The sequence below is a fragment of the Musa acuminata genome, chromosome BXJ1-11 (genome assembly GCF_036884655.1).
Source record: "Musa acuminata AAA Group cultivar baxijiao chromosome BXJ1-11, Cavendish_Baxijiao_AAA, whole genome shotgun sequence".
NCBI lineage: Eukaryota > Viridiplantae > Streptophyta > Magnoliopsida > Zingiberales > Musaceae > Musa > Musa acuminata.
In genome coordinates, this window is record NC_088337.1 from 710317 (window position 1) to 731895 (window position 21579).

Below are 21579 nucleotides of genomic sequence, written 5' to 3' on the forward strand. Positions count from 1 at the left end.
CCAGATTAATGCCTTGTGATATCTAAGTAGTTAACTTTTTGCATTCACTCCCCCCACTGCCCAAGCTAGAGATTGATGCCTTGTGATGCTCATGACCAGCTTGTCAATGAAGACAACATGACAAGTTTCCCTAACTTTGGCAGAAAAGTTCATTCAATGCCTGCACCACAATCATTAATTGCCATACCAAATCATACATTCCCACCCACATTTAGACTTGTAGAATACCTTTTAAAACTTTATTCTTCTTCTTCTTCTTCTTCTTCTTATTTTGATTACAGAACATATAGTTCTTTATCTTCCTAAAAGAAGAAAAATGAGAGTTTTAATCTCCTCTGAGATTGCATGGATTTGTTTTCTGTGAAGCAACAAAAAAGGGATAAACTTTCCTCTATCAAGTTTGTACCCACCGGAAGAACCCAGAAATGCCCTTCTACTTCAGGGGCTCACGTGGACCCCACCTTCCTTCGACTCCATTTCACTCGAAGCCTTCCTTCTCTTCTGAGCCACCATACCATCTCTCTCTCTCACTCACTCACTCTCATTCATATTCCACCATTATTTTGACTACAGCACTCTGCTTTTTATTCTGTTCCACCAATTCCCCGGTTGTCCTGTCCGAATCCAAAGCCTCGTTCTCTCTCTCTCTCTCTTCTCCTTCGTCCCCCACACCTTCTCTCTTAAATTGTTAGCTTTGTTTGTTTCTTCCCCAAGGCCAAATTCACTTCATCTGCATCACTTCTCTTTACCTCTGTTCTTTGGGTTGTGTGCATTGATACCCTAGTTTGCTGCCATTGTTCGCAAGCTCTTCTTTTGTGAGCCTACACAGTCGTCCTCTTTCTCCTCCTCCTCCTCCTCATCCTCCTCTCTACTCTCTATCTAATTTATACCTTTGGTTTCTGCTTATTCCTGCAGTCGGCATTAAAAGATCCAATTGAGAGGAATCTAGTAGCATTCTCCGTCGCCGTTTGCTTATTGCTTTTTCCTTGAATTTCTTTGTTGGTTTAGGCTTTTGCTTTTGCTTTTGCTCCTCCGTGAATCTAAATTCAGGCAAAAGGGCGTCGCTTTTCATAGCAAGAACCTACCTATGACAGAGATCTGATCGATCGTGAGCCAGAGAGGGAGATTGAGGGCAGATAGTGGAGAGAGGAGAGGTGGGGAGGGAGGGAAAGGATCGAAGATTTAGTCTTTCTTGGAAGATCTTTGCTTCCGCGTGCAATGAGGTTGGACGCTCGGCTAGACTCGGCGGTGTTCCAGCTAACGCCTACTCGGACCAGGTAAAATGCCAGATCCTTTCCTCGGCCACTGTTTCTTGTAAAGGTTCGAGCAAGGGCGGATAGAACGAGACCGAGAAGTTGCCAGATCGGCCAAAGTTCGGAACTTGGAAGATTTTTTGATGGTATAATGTTGAATGTGGAAGTGGATTTGGAGGACATGAATCCATTCAAAATTCTGGTGGATTCCTTCGTTACAACGTGGTTACAGTTCATGCTTTACTGCTCAGTTGATGTGAAGATAAGAATTGAACTGAGACTTCTAGTTTAGTTGGTGATATCATTTGAATTGATATGAATCCATCTCCGTTTCTATCACCTCTTTAGATCATTGTTCACAGAATATAGTGCATGATAAAATTGATTTCTGGTTCTTGGTTTGTTTCACAACCCTGGATATGGATGATGATCCTTAAGGTTTTGGCTTGAATAAATTATAAGTAGATAGTTTTGGGTATGCTTGTTTATTATGGACTTGTGCTTTCCTTTTTAACAGGTGCGATCTGGTCATTATAGCAAATGGTAAGACAGAGAAGATTGCAACTGGCTTGTTGAATCCTTTTCTTGCCCATTTGAAAGCTGCACAGGATCAGATTGACAAGGGTGGCTATTCCATAGTTCTTAAACCAGACCTGGAAAGTGATGCAGCATGGTTCACCAAGGGCACCATGGAGAGGTAAACCAAAGCTCTCTCAAATGTGCAATCATTGTCAGAGTAATTGCTTCTCTTCAAACATGACCTGTCTGCCTTCTCCATTATCAAGCTGCATTTCATCTTCTTGGAGAAACTTGAGCATGTGGAATTGTGGAAATATTTACATACATGAACTCAACATCTAATTCTGACACCAACAGGTTTGTTCGTTTCGTGAGCACGCCTGAGGTTCTAGAGCGTGTGTCAACAATAGAGTCTGAGATCTTGCAGATTGAGAATGCAATTGCCATTCAGGGCAATGATAATCTTGGCCTGAGCACTGTATGTATCCATTTGTCTCATTTCTGTGTTGTTTGTAAAGTTCAAATGACATTTTTTTTATGCCATTTGCAGGTGGAAGGTCACCAAATGAAGTCATCAGGTTCCACAGAAGGTACTTTAGACTAACCTATTTCATTCATCTAGCTAGTTCTGTTACTCCTCAAGAAAAGAAAAAAGAAAGAAAGTGGAAGGGATTTTCAATTATTTCTGTTGCATGTGTAACATCAATTTTCTAATTTCAAGGGTGTGTTTGATTTAGTCCAAAGGGCTAAAAAATTGTAGTCTTCAACAAGGTTCCATCATATATTTATAATAGTCTCCACAACATGGGTTGATTAATCACCCAATCACCTTGTGAGCAGGAACAGTATTCTTTCCTTCTAGTAGTGAACCTTTTGTCAACCATAAATTGTATGTTCACATCATCAAAGAAGACTTATTTGACATGATCAACAATTTTCACAAGTAACAAAATATACTGTAATGGCTTTTCATCAGGATCAGATCACCTCCTAACCTCCATATGGAAGCTGGTCATGCTCCTCCAATGAATATTGGAAATCTTGATGAGGAGGGGTTCATACATCTTATATGCTAGTAGCCTCTATAATTGAAACTCTCAAGGATTGTTTATAATTGGCTTCATCAACCATATATGGCATGGACTCATCACATTTTCATGTTGATTTTAGATTCTGTTCCACTAGTGCTCTTGAAAATTTTGACCTTGGTACGGTTGCTTGCTCATGGCAGGTATGAAGACCTCAGTTGATCCTAACACAGAAAAGGCAATAATTCTTTATAAGGTATCGATTTTATGCAGACATCACACACACACATACATATTTATTGTTTACATTTACATAATTTAGAAACTTTTATGATATACCAATATGACACAGTACTGAGTAACATTTTCATGTCAAATGTTGAGAAAGAACCTAATACAGCTCAGATGTGATATTAAAAAATGCTTGATTTATCACAAGATCAACACTATATATATACGAGTTAAATAATCATTTGTAAAATCAAATATTTTGAGAAATCATTTAATATGTATATTGGAAGGATCATACATGCATTGATGTCTAGCACTAATTCGATACCGATACAGCAAGAGATTCATAGTAACCTGGTCTCATAGACACACCTATGCATACACCTATACCTAACTATAATTCTGGTACCTGTCTATCAGATATTGTTATAAGTGTGGTTTCTCTTTGTATGGCAGCCTGGTTCACAATCAAATCCCCCAGATTCAAATGGATCCTCCACACAGGAGGCAAACTCAAGGTATCAGAAGCTTAACACGTCCTTGGTTTATTTTCTTTGCTGTTTGCTCCTTCAGCATACAAGAATAGTTGTAAGAATGTTCTACCAAAAATGCAAGGTAAATTGTGTTGTCTTTTCCATTCAATATTTTAAAAGCACTAGTTAATTACAAGATAATGAAAAAAGGCAACGCCTACATTCTTTTAGATTCTCGTAGTTTACATGATTGCAATGGTAATCAAAGAATTGATCTCTGGCTTCTGTGGATGCATATGTTATCTTTTCATCTTAATTATATTACATAATTATTTTAAGTAATGAAATTGTTCCTGTATCTTATGCACAAATGCTTTTTGTGCAGAGTTCAGCTTTTAAGAGTGCTCGAAACCCGTAAAATGGTACTGCAGAAAGAACAGGGAATGGCCTTTGCACGTGCTGCAGCAGCTGGGTTTGACGTGAGTAATATGGAACATTTGATACCATTTGCTGAAAGCTTTGGTGCCTCACGCTTAAAGTAAGTTTTTCTTTTTTTCGAGCAATACATTCTTAAATATTGCATGCTCCAGTTATATTGATTTACAGGCTACCAGGTTGAGACATAGAATCAACTAATAATGACAGTGGGAGATCTTGAATAACATTTAAAGTCTGAAAGTGGCTGATGCATTTTGATGCAGGAACGAAGAATAATAAGAAAGCTCATTCTAGTTATACTAATTTCCAAGTTAATAGTTCATATGATATAGAATAGTTCAGGAATTACAAAGGATACATATATGAAGTTAGAATCTGAAAGAACCATGTGCATTAAATGAGGGAAGAATATTGTGAAGTCATGATACATCTGAAAAAAAATGGACATACATTCTGAAATTTATTATTGTCAAAAGGCTAAGACATATTTGATATGTTGCCAAGTGATCATTGTTTGATTTGTTGCCTTCATTTTAGATTCATCCTCAATAGTTTTCTCTTTTGCCCGCCTTATAAAACAGGAAAGCTTGCTTTCAATTTATGGAGCTATGGAAGAAAAAGCATGAGACTGGACAATGGCTTGAAGTTGAGGCTGCAGTAGCAATGTCAACACGGTCTGAATTTTCTGCTTTGAATGCCTCGGGCATCATATTTGCTGCAGATTATATGATACAAAAGGATCATGTGGATGCACAATCCATCTCTGGTGGTGATATGATCACAGAGAACGATGGAAAACCCGGTATATACTCTGAACACGCAGGCTGAGATCATTCTGAAGCTACCATAATTTCATTTAGAAATTGACAGATAATGAAAAACACCTTAATTCAGATTCATTCTAGCAGAGAGATTGTTTAACCATCCCCATTCTACCATAACCCTAGGTAATCTTGGAAACAGCCTTTCCAAATATAGAGGTAAGGTGGCATACATTGATCTCCACAGGGCCTACATCAGCAGGAGCATTATGCACTGGGTTGCCCATTTCTAATATTTTGTCTAAGAAATCCAAACTACTCGATGCATTAAAGTTTTCCAGTTCTACAATTTGATGTATTGTTAAGTGCAATCATCCCTACCATCTAGTTTTCGACATTACAGTTTCTCATTTCTTGTGGATGATAAAGCCAAATTTTATTCTGTTTGGTTGGCATATCATCCTGATCGAAGTTTCCTATGAAATACTTCCATTTATAGAATACTTCTTTTAAGGCAGATCAGTCAAGTTGCATGAATTCTCAAGCACAAGCATGTATTAAGACAACTAGTAGATACATGTGCAAATTCCACATGCATTTCCTTTCTAGCTTGACATCGAATTATATATATATATATATATATATATATATATATATATAGCTTGACATATCATTTATCTTGGATGCATTTGTTTCTTCTCAGATAAACAGATCCCTTCAGATCAAAAGGTGCCCTTGGGACACCTCCACGAGTATTTTCAAGGTCAATTTCAACATCCCACTTATCCACAATGCCCTATGCATTCTCCACCAGGTCATATTTTTCAACCTTATTCAACGCAAGGAATGCCTTATTATCAGAACCATCAAGGGAGTGTCCCATGTTTTTATGCCCCATATCCTCTAATGGATGATCCTAGATTCAACAGTTCTCACAGAAAGGTACCAAAAAGGCAGTCAATGGATAATAAAGATGTTCAATCTGAGACAGGATCACAGGATGACACTGACCAAGATACATCAGATCTCGAGAAAGAAGGTTCTCATGGTCATAAATCTCAAAGAAGAATTGGTCAGGCAGGAAAGAAAAAGTCTGGTGTTGTCGTCATTCGGAACATAAATTACATTTTGTCTAAGAAGCTTGGTGCAGGAGAATTCGAAAGTGAATCACAGTCTGCCTCTGAACCTGAAGCTGTAGAACAAAGTAAAGAAGTGCATTCTGATATGCGAGAAAACAAGCACAAGCACAAGCACTCTTCAAGGACTTCAAAGGAGGAGGAGGGTCGAACAAAATCAGAAGAAAATTCTGATCCTTATGACAATGATAATGCTGTATATAGAGAAGAGCAAGATTCTGGAAATTGGCAAGCATTTCAGAATTTCTTACTAAGAGCTGAAGAGAAGTCAAGAACAGCTGATGAAGATATGCTCATGGGAGGAAAAGGGCCTTCATCAAAGAGGAAACAGGGTAAAGGTGAAGCTGATCCTATTGTTTCTACTGAGAAAGATTATGGTGTTTTTCATGACCGAAGGACAGTAGGATTTCATTCAGCTAATGGGAAGGCAAACCGAATGAAGCAAGCGGCTTCTGATGATCGATTTTTAATTTCAGGTTATAGAAGAGACTCAATAGACAATCAGTTCAGGAAAATAGAAAGTGCAGGAGGAGCATATCGGCGAATGAGCAGTGATGAATTCATGATTTATGGACAAGAAAAGCAATTCAGCAATGAGAGTTCATCTGACACACTCATTGATCATGTGGGTGAGCGTGCTGGTAATGCTGTCAAGAGTTCATCACGCAACATAACAGATGAATCCTTTGTGCTTCCATATAGATCAATTTCATGGGATCTTGGATCAGACAGCGTAGCTGCTATTGACATGGTTTCTGAGTTCCCCTCAACCATTCAGAAAACTCAGGGTTCATATGATAAGGTCAAAAGCCAACTTAGCTATGAGCCAGATAATCTATCAATGGTTCCTGTGCATGGATTGGAAAGTGCATCTGTAGGTTATAATCTGGCTATGGATTATGATTCTAAGATTCCTGTTGGAAATGCTGCCAAGCTGGAAACCAGTAACCAAGAGGAACCCTCAGTGAGCACTAAAAAAGAATCAAAGAAATCAGACAAGAAGTTAAGAGCCACAAATGATAGTGTGGAGAAAAGGAGGAAGGATGCACTGGTGAAGAAAGGGGTATACTCAAGGCTTAACCCTTTGACTGAAGCACAAAAGCGTGCAGAAAAGCTGCGGTCTTATAAAGCTGATCTTCAGAAAATGAAGAAAGAAAGGGTACTTCTCTTGATTCATCTTAATTTTTGTTGTCTGGTTTCTTTCCTATCTCTCTAGTTGCTAATCACAGTAGAGTGCTTAGATTAGAAAGCACATTCTATGGAGCCTGCAGGATAAGCATAGTCCATATTATTTTTTCATTCTTCCAAAAATAAAATGTCACTGGATATTTTCACAAACATCTGGATCTACAGTCTTTATATATATATAATTACTTTTAATCTCCCTTAGAAATTATTAATACTGTGTTCATACAAGTCAATAATGAACTCTTTTCCTATAGCCATGTTTCATAGTTTTTGGACAAGAATATATTGTAAGAATGTACTAAAAATTACAGTTCAGCTTACATTGAATGAATTTTCAGTTTTTTGGTGTGATGTTAGTGTTGTAGAAGCCTTGAAAATGGTTGAGTATACTGTATGTGAAACGTTTATCTGCTAGATCGTAGTGGTTTAGTTAGGTTGTTTTGCTTGTCTGCTTGGCTGACTGGTCAGTCTGCTCACTCTTAGGAAGAGGAAGAGATAAAGCGTTTGGAAGCTTTGAAAAGAGAGAGACAAAAGAGAATAGCTGCAAGAAGAAGTAGTTTTAATGTCACCCAGTCACCATTGACTCCACAGCAGACAAAAGCCCGCTTACCAGCAAAGACTTCGCCAAGTCCTTACAAAGGATCAAAGTTTAGTGATACACAGCCTGTTTCTTCTTCACCTTTGCAAAAATTGCCATACAGGACATCTTCAGTTGGGTCCAACAATCTTCAGAAAGTTATCAAATCCAGCAGATTAAATGGCAGTAATCATGGATTAACCCGATCAGCGTCTTCATTGCCTGAGAAAAAAGAAAGTAGCAGGCTCATGCAAGAAGCAAAGGCAGATTCTCTTCGAATGAAGAGACTCTCTGATCCAAAAAGCAGCTACACTCGCCATTCTCCCTCGGTGAAGACTTTGGCTGCTGATCAGGCACCTAAGAGAAGCATAGCTGATGAGTCTCGGAAAAAGATTACTGCAGTTAGGCAACTGGACAAAAGTAAGTCAGCAACTCTGCCAGGGCTTAGAATTAGAACAATAAAATCTTCATCTGAAAGAGTTGGAAAGGGAACAGCTAGCAAAAACCCCATGCAGAAAGGGAGTGGAAACAAAGCTTCTCATGCTTCTGATAGCATTAAAGGAAAATTGGTCAATGATAAACCACCTGGCAACAGCGATGAGAATCCAGTGATCGAGAAGACTGTCGTGTTACTTGAAAGTCATGTGGTCAGTGCTCCTGTTGTCCGGCAATATAAAGAGATAATAGGCACAAAAGGGATATCACATGGAGATGGGTTGGGTACAGGATTTTCAGCTATGCATGCTCCACCATCACCTATTGTTACAGGTCAGCTAGAGGATGCTGGTGAAGGCAAGTCGTGTGAACAGCCAAGCTCCGGTGAGGTATATTTTTTCAGAGAAAATTTGCACAATTTTTAATATGAGATTATCAACAAAGATATGGTTCAAGGGAACATATTATTCTCAACCTAATTACATCCTTTCATTTAAAGTTTGGAATCACAAATTTAGCATGGGAGACTTCTAGCTCCTGCTATTAATCATTGTTACCAAGACAACATGGAATCCATTAGTTTAGTTTTTTTGGATGTAGCTTTTTTTATTTGATACTACTGCCTTTAGTTTAAAAAATATCATTAGCGTTTAATTGAGTTCATCAAAAAGCAAATAGCTATCTGTAGTAGTTTGTTTCAGATTTTTATGCTGTCTGGTAACATTGATGGATCTGTCTAGTGATTTCTGTAGTAGTTTGTTTCAGATTTTTATGCTGTCTGGTAACATTGATGGATTTGTCTAGTGATTTCTTTAGCCCATTGTTCATGGGCCAGCTGCTTATGGAATGACTAGCAATCAAATCTAACCAGATCACTAACGGCTATGTCATCGTGGACAAGAAGAAAAAGATTTAAGCTTGTTGGTCTCTGCTTTTGTTTTGACTGCAACTTTTTCAAAGATGAAGCATCCATCTTTGTTGCACAACCAATGCTACTGATAGGCTGATTATGGATGTATGTTGCTTATGCTGATCAGGGGGTTGTTCCTTACCCGAGTAATAAGCCTCAGAAGTTCTCAAACTCGACCACAGCAGAAAAACCTTATCAAGCCCCTTCTGCCAGAGCAACTTCCTTGAAGGATCCAGTTATCACTAAATCTGGGTCTGATGGAGATCTACCTGCATCAGAATCTGAAATAGTTGCCATGCCAGCTGAGAGTAAGATGAAACATGTATCTGGATTTGAGAACCCAAGCTTGGGGAATCAAACTCATGAAACACATGAGAAGCCTCGAAGCAAGGAAACAAAAGGTTTCAGAAAGTTGCTAAAATTTGGTCGAAAGAGCCACAGCTCAGCTTCAGGTGAAGGTAATCTCCAGTCAGATGCTTCATCTGTTGGCGGTCAAACAGTTGCTGCTGCTTCATCCAATGACGGCAAGTTTCTCATCTCCTGCAGATTGGACTTATGATTTTGTGGTTAATATTTTAATTTGACTTGCTTAAACAACTGAGTTTAACTAATCAGAAAGAAAGAATATATTGAAATGGATCATCTTTATCATTACCAAGATAATTCTGTCAACAACTTAGGTCATACTAAAGTGTCACTTTCCTAATTTTCAGCTGCTAACTTATTTAAACTTTCCAAAACTACATTTGCAAACTTGCTACTCCCAGTTGTTTAAGTAGGAGTACAACTGATATGATATCCATATGCAACACCTGGAGGCTAGTAGATTTGCCTGCTGTGTTGCAGCCTTAAAGAAGAAACGAATGTGCTTCTTAAATTCTGCTCTTTTATGATTTAATTACCTATAAGAGTGAATATTAAACATGGTCGCACAAGCATCAATTCAAGCATATTTGAACCCATACAATATGTGCATGCAGTAGGTCATCATCTTTCTTTCCTTGTCTTGTCAGCTCATGTGTTGTAGAATCTTGTTCCTCAAGATGAAAAAATCATGCTGGAAGAACTAAAATTAGGCATGTCTTTTTCAACTTTCAAGCTGTTCTGCTGATGACTGTGTGATGTACCTAAAACAATCCCGGGTACCAGCAGGAAACTGAAAGTTCTCATGACTCCAAACTAAAACCTTCTTCTTTTCCTTTTCTCTGAAGAAAGTCATTGGTGCCTGTTTCTTTGTGTATCTTCTGATTTCATTTTGATTCGATAGGCCTTTCTCAAAGGCTTGACTTTTTGTGTACAGTTTCTCGGGCATTCTCCCTTCTTTCGCCGTTCCGAAGCAAGAACAGCAGGAAGAAACAGGCAGCATGATCAGCACACTGCTCCATTTTTACACAATCAAGGAAGATGCATCAAGACGACGAAGATGAATCCACTTCCATCGAGCATAAACTGCAAATGGACTGAAATATTTTTGGTTTTTCTGATCGATGCACTCTATTGTTTTATTCTCATGGTGTAAATTTTGTTAATTATTCCTTGCTGTTCATATCATCATTGTGTCTGTACTCGTACCCTTGTGAATGAACCAATCTTAAGTTTGGATGATCAAGTGCATATTCGATTTGTATGCAATTGCCCTTCTTTTGAGTGCCCTCCCACATCAGGGCAGTGGTATCAGTAGTTCCTTAGATGTGCCTTTAAAGACACTTGGATATGGGCATGGCATTAATTGAAGGAGCTGTTACAAATCTATTCTTTCCAAGTCTCGAAAGGACATATTTGACCTCCAAAAATTTTATATAGCATACATAATCTCGCAGTAATATAATATAAATCCTTCGTATTAGCATTTGTATAATAAAACTCAGGTTAAGGTTTCTTAATCGTAATTACCAGTGAGCTTTAAGAAATCTTGAATTGTAAAATTCTTTAAAACCTGTAATACATTCTTCGATAATAAAAAATCATTAATGTGTAAACACATATGTGACTCTTAAAGGGTCTTCGTATATTGGGAGTTTAAACATTGTTACATTATTATGATATTGATGAAATTAATTGTAATAGTATTTATATACATTTTTGAGTTCTACGATAAATTTCATCATAATAATTTGAGTTTACACGGAACGATAATTATTGTAATAATAATATTTATCATGATACTGTAAATATCATCATGACTTTACTATCGGAGAGTCTTGATGCAACAGATGTGACGAAATTAACACAAGATGGTGTTTATATCTTGTTGTCTCTAAGTCTGAATATTTCTCGAAAATCCAAATCCACAAAACACACAAGGAATTCATTAGTTATCACTGCGAGCTCTCAACAAAACAGAAATAAATTCGACAAAATTCGCCTACTACTCGAGAGGAGCTCAAACTGCAGTCTCCTTTTTAAGCTTGGCCAGTTCTTGCCTAATAGCACCCCCTCTCTGAACAAACATACGACAGAATTGTCAACACAGTGAACAAAAGGAAAAGTACATTGATAGAAGGAGCGAGAAGAATCTCCACCTTAATCTTTGCCAACATGACCTTGAACTTGTCAAAGTCATTTAGTGAAGCTCTCCTCTTCTGCACAATTAGCTTCCTGCCCCATGAGCTGTTCTCCCATTTGTTCTTCACATCTGCAGTATCATGTCGGCTTTATAACTGCAAAATTACATGTTAATCCACCATTCAGCAGGGAATATCAATCTCACCAGCAGCTTCCATGGCAGCAATAAGGGTCTTCTTCTTGGGAACTCGTGGTATGTCGATCCTTATATCAGTAAGAGAAAGCCTCTTGAAGTTCATTTGACCACGCACCATGTCAGGAGCATCGACCAAGGCCTAAAATTCACGGCAGATAGAGGGGAAAGACTAATTATCAACTCATGCCTAAAGAACTCGAGGTTCTCACTGCAAGTACAAAGGCAAGCACCATTGAACAATTTTACCATTGGTCAAATGATGAAATATGCAAATTTATAGACTTCCAAGACAAAATATCATGAAGTCAAATAAATAACATTTAATTCATAAAATCGGATGGTATACATACATACATAAATAAATAAATAAATAAATATATATATATATATATATATATATATATATATATATATACATACATACATATCTGAATTGTGTTCTAGTAAGGTTTTACATGGTAGCCATGAAGATATATGTATTCAGAGTAAAATCGCATAATAAGACCCAAAAATGTTTCAAATTTTAGGTAATGCCTATCAATTTTTCAAGCTCCAAAAAAGTAAAGATACAAAACATGAATGGTGACACTGTAATGATGTTAATAATACAAAACAAAAGCTCTGTGGAACCAATGTGTGCCTCTAATATCCAATATTTTATCAAATATTACTGAGCAACGATTAATCTTGGTAATGATCAGACAGTACCATCAGTAATTATCAGTGGTGAACTGGTAATACTGTTGAAATATAATAAGTATAACCATCCACCCAAAAAAACTTGAAAACAAGATACTTTCTGTGATGAAATCATCCCTGTGGCTATAAGGACCAGGTTATGGAATAGTCCATTGGTAGTTCAATAGCTTAATAAAGTTTTGCACACAATTTTATCGAACCCTCTAATAAAAAAAAATTGAACTTTAGAGGTCACATGTATGCATCTGTAATTAAAGATAGCACAAATATTTTCTAAAGCTCCAGTTCATTGTCAAATTCTATTAACATATCACTCACTTGGTAGTCAAGTTCAAAATTCCAAATAATAGTGTGATTATTTCCTATTGGTTTCTTCAAAACCACATCTCCTACGGACCAATATAATCCTTCATGCTCAACCACCTCTGAATCATGAGAATTCCAAAATCCTTACTCTATGTCACTTGTTTCACTTTCCATGTTAAACCAAGGTTCGCAATATCGTACCATACCGATATTTCGACTTGGGCTCGGTACCGGTATGGTACGGTGTACCGAGCGGTACACCCAGGTGTACTGAGCACTGTAGCACTGCTACAGTGCGGACCGGTACCAAACGGTCCACATACCGCTGGCCTATCGGACCGGTACATACCGCCTGTACCGGGCGGTACGATTCGGTATGACAGACACTGTGTTAAACAACTACTAATCATTACATCTTTAGAAGTTTTTTTCAGTTAGCACCTACTCTTTGGTTGTAATCCGAAAGGCTGACCAAATAATACACACCACCCTTTTGCCATTTGACATCCACATGCAGCATAAAGATGTGAAATTCTCCAATCTTTGGGATGCAAAACTTAAACTGCTCAGTTTTTCATTTGTAAAGGTTTTTAGAAAATAAAATCCAATTAGGCTCATCCCCCAACAGAAACAAACTGGCAACATAAAGTGCACATCGAAAAGACCTTTGCATAATAACCGTACGAGTAACCAAGGGAGAAACTGGGACTTTCCTTGCTTATGTGAACCTCAGCAGTATCGTAAATTTTCAAGTATAAATACTTCAGCAACTTGATTGCCATCCTAAAAATTAGGTATTTAATCTCATCGTAGGATACGACCCTACTTCACGCCACTAAGACAACACAATGAAATTGATGAAAAAAACAGAGTTCGACGAACAAGGAAAACATTCGATCTTCAAGAGCCCTACAATTAGTTCACGCAACTTCAACACGCCGAAAAATGAAACTTACTCACAATCAAGAGAGAGAATGACGTACTCTGTTCTGATCAATAACGTCGACGATGACGACAAGCCTGCCGTATTCCTTCCCGTAGTTCACGAGGGCAACCCTGCCGATCTCTACATATCGCTTGAACGGCTATCGTAAAATACACGCAACCAGCTCAAGAGCCAGGCGAGAAGCATTACATCAGAACAAGGAACCGTGACCCGACGCAAGAAATCAACGAATCGACGACGAAAAGAGATCAGATCTCTCACCATTTGAAGGCGACAAGGAGAGACCGAGGCCGCCGCACGCGATGGAAGGGGGAAGAGACAAGGCGGCGAGTTGGGGGGGGTGCCAAGGTTTTATAACGAACCGGTGTTTCAGGCTTGCTTCGTTGGCCGTCCCACATAAGGGTAACACACTACTACTACCAAAATGCCACCCTTTGCACTTGTAATCACAAAATTACCGACATTATACGACTAGAGAGGACGGACCTGTTCGCAACGCGGGTTTTAACTGGACCCGATTGACGACGGATCGAGAAGGGTCGGTTCTTTCTTGATCCCGTGGTATGAATAAAGAGAAGATTTGTGCAGCGATTTGAGGAGCGTTTTTGTAGCCTCTACCGTGTGACAATTTTAATTGTACGACGACTTTCTTTCTTTTTTTTTCTTTCATAAATATCAAAATTTATTTTTATTTTTAAATTATTTTTCTCTCTACTCTCTTGTCCCCCACCACGTAAGTTCCTCTCTTCTCGTTCCACCTCGGTCATCTCCTTCTCTCCTTTTTCTTCTCCTCGTGTCTCTCACTTACATCTTCTCCTCCTTCTCCTCCCACTTTTTACGGTCTCCTCCTTGTTTTCTCCTCCTCTACGTTAGCTTTTCTATAAAATTAAATTGTAATGCAAAAACTTTATATCAAGATTAAAATCAAATGTATGGTAGATTAAGGATAATGCTAGGTATCTTTTAATATCATAATCAGTGGAGGTATTTTAAATATCTTAAACTACTTTAATATTCTAAGGCACTACACCATAGATATTTATTTCATCATATGATTTATCTAAATCTATAACTCGATGGAATAGGAATCAATCAAAGAAAAGGAAAAGAGGTGTTAGACATGATTTGATAAATATGATGATTAGATCCATAGGAAATTCATTTTATAGGCAAAATCGAAAGATTCATAAAAAATAATAATAATAATTAGGAGAGTCCTTCCAATTATCTTTTAAAGTTTCATAAACTTTCTTTCTTTTTATCATAACTTTAATCTAAATTTAATTAAAATTTTAATATATCTTATCCTAAGTTAATTATATCATATAATATAATATTTTCTTACTTAGCCTATTAATTAATAAACTATAAACAAAGATACAACACAATTTTTAAAATATAGTGCTGATTCTTACAAATTAAATTACAATTAACACGTCAATAAAAATATAAATAATATATATGTTACCTCACTTAGTGAGTGATATGATTTGTGATGTCAATATTTTATAAATATGATAAAAAAATATGTTAATATTTTTTACTTTTAAAATTAAAGTACATGTTTTCTAAAATTATTATTTTAAATATTCTATAAAATATTGGTTACACATGTTTAAGAATTAATATTTTCATTAAGCATATTTTATAGTAAAAAAAGGCATAGTCGTTCGGTACAATAAGTTTATATGTACCAATGAATTTGAATATGAGGTTAAATTATCACATGATAAGATTGATTTGGGAAACTAGTTTTTTATTTTTATTTTTTTGCTACATATGTGATGCTTTTTGTGATTTTCTAATATCTTGGGTGTTAACCCAATCGAGAGAACCTTGCTTTCATATCAATTGTTATGATCCTAATAACACTAAGAGTGGAAGGAGTTGAATTAGTACAATAATATTTTTAATTAATTTAAAACTCGATCAATAAATTAATATATTTTAAAATTTTAATTGATCAAGTTAAAGTTGCTAGTAAAGAGAATAAGACTAAGTCATGCGAGTAAAGAGAGGTAAACCAATTTATCATGGTTTGATCTTTTGGACCTATGTTCATTTCTGATTCCTTTTACCTTGAGGCCATCGACAGTCACTATTAATCTTCTTTTCAATATATAAAGATCAACTACCCTTATTACAACTCTTCTTTTTGTAGGAGATAATCTTCGTAGTCTCTTTTTACAATAGATATCTTACCTCTTATAACTTAAAATTTCAACTAAATTTAAGATAAGGAGACTCAAATTTTGCTTAAGATGAGAGTTTATAATACTTCACTACCTCAGAAATGAATGCTTCATCAAACACTTGAGTGGGGTATTTATATGCCCAAAAAGTTTTTAAAATATAACAAAAAATTTAAATCTCTAAAATTTTGGGATACGAGCAATACTACCACTTATATTAGGGGGTAATACCTTCGTAACTTTTGATATCATAAATTTGGACATCGATCGTGCTATCATCATAAATTTTAAATTATATGTAGTATTACCATTGCCCTAGGTGGTACTACCATTGACAAAGCATAAATAATATTTGTTGGTTAACTTAGGCGGTACTATCACTTGGGCTTGATAATATCACCACTTAGGTTCGGTTTAGGTCACTAGTTTGACATTCTAACAGGCTCAATTCGACTTGGCTTGAAACCCAATAATTTTTTTTTTGATACGTGTGTCTTATTACGACTCAATATTGACTTAAATTAATCTAAAATAATATTAATTAAGACTTTAATAAATTATTCACATATTCGACACGTTTACAAAAGCTTTCGATACATTATATACTCTTTGAACGTATTATCAAATCTTTCGGTATTTCATCAACTTTTTCACATCATCCAATCTTCCATCGTAATATTTGATCATTCTGGCATAATGCCCGAAGTGATCTCTAACATATTAACCAATCCTCGACTCGATATTCAATGTTCCACGTACTAATTTTTTATACAGTATTCGACTCTCATATCTAATAGTTGGTCGGTTCGATTCTAAAAGGTAAAGTATTTTTCTGTATCAGTTATCTCATATAAACTCATCAATGCGTTTCAACTTGCCATGTGGCGTGATGTTGGGTGACATCGGATAGCAACCTGCCATGTGGTGTGATGTTGACTACCATTAACAACCTGGCATGTGGTGCGATATCGGTTGACGTGGTGGCTTAGCAACCTGCCATATGGTATGATATGGCTAGCAACCTACCATATGGTTGAATGTCAGCTGACGTGGCTCAATAGTATATTAATCCATGACTCTTTTATTGAGATGAAGGCGCCCGTGGACGGTTTTCTTTTTCCTTATCATTTGTAACTATCAATAAGATAATGAAAAAAGAAACTCTTAATTTTCTTATCCCTTCCATAAAATAAAGAATATATAAACATTAATTTACACATAATACAACTCACTACAATAATGCATTCATTCAACATCTCTAGGTGTTCAATCACTCATCTTGTCCATCCAAAAGCCTGCTGTAGCATCCAACCTTGCCATTCCTGCTTCCCCAAAACCATGCCCGAATCCCAACTCCATCAGGCATCCAATCTCACCCTCACAGCTTGAGCTCATCCCCACCATCGCCGTGCTTCCCACGATCTCCTGTGGGAAGTCAAGCAGGTTGCACTGCAGCATTGCCATGTTCATAAAGGGGTTTGAGCTGCTGTCTTCTTGCCGTGGGAGTGTGGAGAATGATGAACCCAACTGTTCATGGCACACAACATCTGGCATAAGGAGGTCCAGTGGCGAAGAAGATGACCCCAAGGTGGGAGAAGAAGAACCAGTGTTCTCGTGCTCAGCCTCCCCTTTGCTTTTCTTAAACACCCGACAAAGAACCCAGTCCTCCTGCCACAAGAGAATTCACCAAAAGGAGCCATGAACGTGCTGTTATGTGTCATCAGAGATAAGGTTGAGCTGACATGTACTGTTTCTGGAACACCATATTTGCACCACAAGAAGATATACATATGTGACCACATTTAAGAGTTGTGTAAGTTTTGGCATCTATTGCCTTCAGTTAAATAGCCCAAACAAAAACTAATCATTCTCTGTTATTTTTGGCATCTATCGCCTTAACTTAAATCATACTCTTTCTCATGTCCTTTTGCTATGATCTTACGTAACAAGTCTTATCTTCAAGAATTCATGTGATTATTTTCTAGCTACATCAGTCTCCTAATACTGCCAACAACTGCATCATGAAGTCCTGAAGAAAAAGGTTAAACCAGTTCACATCTACCATGAAAATTTGGTGTAAAAAGTATCATCATGGAAAGTATAAGATGGTTTCGCATGTCATTTTGCTATCATCTTACATAACAAGTGTCATCTTCAAGAATTGCTGTGATTATTCTGTAACTACAACAGTCACTTGTTAATGCCAACAACCACATCATGAAGTCCTGAAGAAAAAGATTAAACCAGTTCATATCTAGCAAGAAAATTTGGTGTAAAAAGTATCATCATAGAAAGTATAAGATGGTTTCCAGATGTTTGTAGTAGGCAAATCTTTGTGATACGAATCTCTACCGCAACAAATGAAAGCTATATATGATATATGTATACCTTGGGGGGTGAATGAAGAACCAAGAAAAGAAGAGAGCGAACCAAGAAAATTCGATGTGGCTGAAGAACCAAGAAAAGAAGAGAGAGAAAAGGGCGAATTCTTGATCAAATGAAAGCTATATATGATATATATATATATATACCTTAGGGGGTGAATGAGGGTTCTCCATTCGGAACTCATGCATGACCCAGCCAGACTTTATTCCATTGGGAGCTCTACCTCCGTAGAACACCAGCGTCTTCCTCATCCCAACCTTCATATGCGTGCTCGGCTCGTAAACCGTTCTATCTTTCCCGGTAGCTTTCCAGTAACCAGATCTGGTCGCCCGATTCGTGCGCGATCCGGTGGCGTACTTGCGGTCGCGGAAGCTGAAGAAGTACCACTCGTCGGCGCCCAGCTTAGCCACATCTACGACATATCCAAGACCACAGCTTAGCATAAGATCAGTACAATGAGCAAAGTAGGTCGATTTACCTGGAAGCTCCCATGGCTCGCGAGTGTGCAGATCCACCTCCACCATGGTCGCCTCCGAGGTGCTTTCGTTGATCACCTTCTTGTAGAGATAGTGACAGACCAGCTCCTCATCGCTGGGGTAGAACCTGAACCCTGGTGGCAACGTGAATTCTATGTCTCTCAGTCCCATCAGAGGAAGGCTTTTAATTTGCTGGTGCAGCAGGCAACCTACGAGAGCTTCAATTCTTGAGAGGAGGAGGTCTGGGAGCGTATATATATATATATATATATATATATATATATATATATATATATATATATATATTAACGATCCTGGAGTCTATCGTTTGCAGTAGAAGCGTGTGCAGCCGTCGCAGTCTCTGATTGGACGTCAACGGACTGATGCTTGTGCTGAAGGACTTGAGAAGACCGCAACAGCAAGAAATCTCGATATGGCAAAGGAGAAAAAGAAGACATCATCTCAAAGTTCATTGTCGAACACAGAATGGTTTTACGATATTTGAGGTTGCTATGTACGAGAAATAATTCTGACGAGATGACGGGGAGTTGGTATGAGGTAATAATTGGCCCCGTCGTCTACAATTATTCATGGTCACGCCGGGAGTGGGGTCTCATCTCTTTGTCCTCTTATCTGAGCCAAACAAGTCACGGGCTGTTCTTAACATGCATGCATGAGAACTAACACTTGATCACAGTAGAACAAGTACGATGGTTTTTATGTTGCCTAGTTTGATTTGGGAACAGAAACAATGTATTATTCTTAAGATCCATATATATACACTAATTAATAGCAAATGGACCAAAATGAGATCACGAGTCCATGTAATCCAAGCTGATAATTAATAATAATAACCTAGGCTGGATTCTGTTGTATGTGGATCCAATTCTCTTGATCAGTAGCCGCCAAATCTTGAAAGTACGCCTGTTAGATGTTGTCCCTTGCAAGTAAAACAAAATTCCATACTAATTGGATTTTGTAAAAGAAGTTTATGGCCTTGCAGAAAAAAGATAATTTAGTAAAGACAATATCTTCTAGTGGAGATAATGTCTAATCTTTAATTAGTCTTTGAGGGAACAGATTTGAAGTAAACACTGTTCAGTGTGATCTGAAGACAGATCGAGAGAAGATAGACAAGCATTTTGGAACTTCTCCAACTCTACCTCAGATGACGCAAGCAATGCCAAGCTAGAGAACCTGCTGCAACGAGATTGCACCCTGCATGCAAGAACAAAGATGACGCTGCAGAGAAGATCCAATGAAGTGTCTTATGTAATCAAACACCATTGCTTTTCCACAGGGAAAGGAGAAGAGGATCACATCTATAGGTTTTCCAATGGCTGATGCACCGAAAAGAGTGACACTTTGTCCTTGTTAGGCTCACTGATGAGGTGTAGCATGGCTCTCCATTAGTTTGGGTGTGGATGGAGGAGGATAGAGTTCAAGAAGCACATCTTGGATAAGGAAATGAGATGCAATTATTAAGCACCATGATTGGGGACTTTGATGGTTTCTCCATTCGGACAGCCAATGGAGCTCAGGCTTTGTACAAAGAGTGATGGCTCCGTTCTCCCTCCCTAGAAATTGCAGGTAGAACACATTGGCGATGAGTCCCTCATTGGCCAACCCTCCTCCTCGTGCTGTCACCCGGCTCCCAATCATAATCAGCTCAATCATTCTGCGATAGCATCATGAGCAACTAATTCAACATGGTTGGCAATCCACCGATCGCCCGGTCGCTGTTCGATCGATATAGAACGATCGATGACGATGTCGATGGATTCCTGATGGACCACTCATCTTGCTCCTCACTGTCACAAAATGACATACTCATCATTGTCTTTGTCTCCATCACTGGAACAAACAATTTGTATTGATTAATGCAAGGGCGATTAACTGCATCGCAATCGAAATTACAGAGTGATTATAACAAGCACCAAACAGATTTGATTGGTTTTGCATCAGCAGCAACAGCTATGCATGGATCTAAACATTCTGTGGCAGGATGGATGATCCAAAAGCTGTGACAAAAGAGTTGAAGATAGAGAGAGTTGCATTTTATCCCACTAAGGGAGACCAAGTAAAGAAATTTGCATCATTATTCTTTCTCTAAGATCACTCGTCGGATGGCTATGTTCCATTAAATGCACGTCAATTCTTGAAAAGTTGTGTGCGCATGGGTAGCTCAGCTGCTAAAGGATGCCTATGATTGAGCTTTCAACAAGTTGTAAGCTCTTTTATCTATCAGATGGACAAGCTGATGCAGCTTCCCTGTCAAAGGTCTAATCATTCAGTGTGTATCTCCTCCTATTTAGCACACAGTTGTTGTTGGTTAAGCCATTATTTATATTTATATATATATATGATGAATTTTATTTGCCTGCTATATATTGTTCATAGGATATAAAAAATGAAAAACTAGTTTGTTTTGAAGCATATTATCCAATTTCATCCATCTAAGCCAACGTCTTATTCTCTTTCAAGGACTAACATGACTATGAATTCTTGGGATATAATCTATGCGCTTTCTTAGTTTGAAGGCATAACTTTCAGATTTAATTTGTACTGTAATCTCAATGAATGATTATAAATCTGATACTTGTGAGTTCAGTGAAGTCCTCTGTTTTAATTTCCACATCATACTTGTTTAAGATTAAAAAGAGTCTCCTCACTGAATGGTATTATAATCAATTATCAGAGGAATGGCATCATCCTTGCCGACAACTAATATATTATGAAGATATTTGAAGACAGCATCATAATAATTTGAGAACATTTTGTGGAATTAGCTACCGAGATTATAGCTAACATCCATTCATTGGTTTCCTTGAAGAATGCATGACATCCCAAATAATTAAGTTAATGACAAAGAACAACTTGGAATGATGCAAACACATCCCAACCCAATGACAATCCGGTAGAACA

General features: G+C 37.6%; 3 protein-coding genes across 3 annotated transcripts; 1 reads left to right on the forward strand and 2 right to left on the reverse strand.

Moving 5' to 3' along the window:
• The first annotated feature begins 521 nt into the window (after positions 1-521).
• On the forward strand, positions 522-10596 carry LOC103970089 (COP1-interacting protein 7). Its single transcript, XM_009383727.3, has 12 exons — positions 522-1277; positions 1771-1950; positions 2130-2250; positions 2323-2362; positions 3004-3056; positions 3488-3549; positions 3890-4042; positions 4524-4744; positions 5407-6998; positions 7511-8428; positions 9077-9473; positions 10250-10596. The coding sequence occupies exons 1-12, from the start codon at positions 1219-1221 to the stop codon at positions 10315-10317; spliced, it is 3864 nt and encodes a 1287-aa protein (XP_009382002.2). The 5' UTR covers positions 522-1218; the 3' UTR covers positions 10318-10596.
• A 569-nt stretch (positions 10597-11165) lies between these two features.
• On the reverse strand, positions 11166-14002 carry LOC135596730 (large ribosomal subunit protein eL14z-like). The gene is made up of 5 exons (XM_065088832.1): positions 13863-14002; positions 13639-13740; positions 11660-11789; positions 11472-11584; positions 11166-11389 (listed from the first exon to the last, which is right to left on the reverse strand). The coding sequence occupies exons 1-5, from the start codon at positions 13863-13865 to the stop codon at positions 11333-11335; spliced, it is 405 nt and encodes a 134-aa protein (XP_064944904.1). The 5' UTR covers positions 13866-14002; the 3' UTR covers positions 11166-11332.
• A 2937-nt stretch (positions 14003-16939) lies between these two features.
• Positions 16940-18898, reverse strand: LOC103970091 (NAC domain-containing protein 21/22). Its single transcript, XM_009383729.3, has 3 exons — positions 18657-18898; positions 18325-18590; positions 16940-17461 (listed from the first exon to the last, which is right to left on the reverse strand). Exons 1-3 carry the CDS (start codon positions 18823-18825, stop codon positions 17060-17062), a joined length of 837 nt encoding a protein of 278 aa, XP_009382004.2. The 5' UTR covers positions 18826-18898; the 3' UTR covers positions 16940-17059.
• Positions 18899-21579: the final 2681 nt, after the last annotated feature.

Excerpts from the sequence above, each read along its gene's own strand:
- LOC103970091 (XM_009383729.3), bottom strand. The coding sequence starts at position 18,825 with ATGGGACTGAGAGACATAGAATTCACGTTGCCACCAGGGTTCAGGTTC. Across the intron at positions 18,591-18,656 it reads CGAGCCATGGGAGCTTCCAG|ATGTGGCTAAGCTGGGCGCC; the intron begins GTAAATCGACCT and ends GATATGTCGTAG. Across the intron at positions 17,462-18,324 it reads ACCCTCATTCACCCCCTAAG|GAGGACTGGGTTCTTTGTCG; the intron begins GTATATATATAT and ends CTCTTGTGGCAG.
- LOC135596730 (XM_065088832.1), bottom strand. Across the intron at positions 11,790-13,638 it reads ACGTTATTGATCAGAACAGA|GCCTTGGTCGATGCTCCTGA; the intron begins GTACGTCATTCT and ends CGTGAATTTTAG. Across the intron at positions 11,585-11,659 it reads TGCTGCCATGGAAGCTGCTG|ATGTGAAGAACAAATGGGAG; the intron begins GTGAGATTGATA and ends ATGATACTGCAG.
- LOC103970089 (XM_009383727.3), top strand. The coding sequence starts at position 1,219 with ATGAGGTTGGACGCTCGGCTAGACTCGGCGGTGTTCCAGCTAACGCCT. Across the intron at positions 1,951-2,129 it reads ACCAAGGGCACCATGGAGAG|GTTTGTTCGTTTCGTGAGCA; the intron begins GTAAACCAAAGC and ends TGACACCAACAG. Across the intron at positions 9,474-10,249 it reads TGCTGCTTCATCCAATGACG|TTTCTCGGGCATTCTCCCTT; the intron begins GCAAGTTTCTCA and ends TTTTGTGTACAG.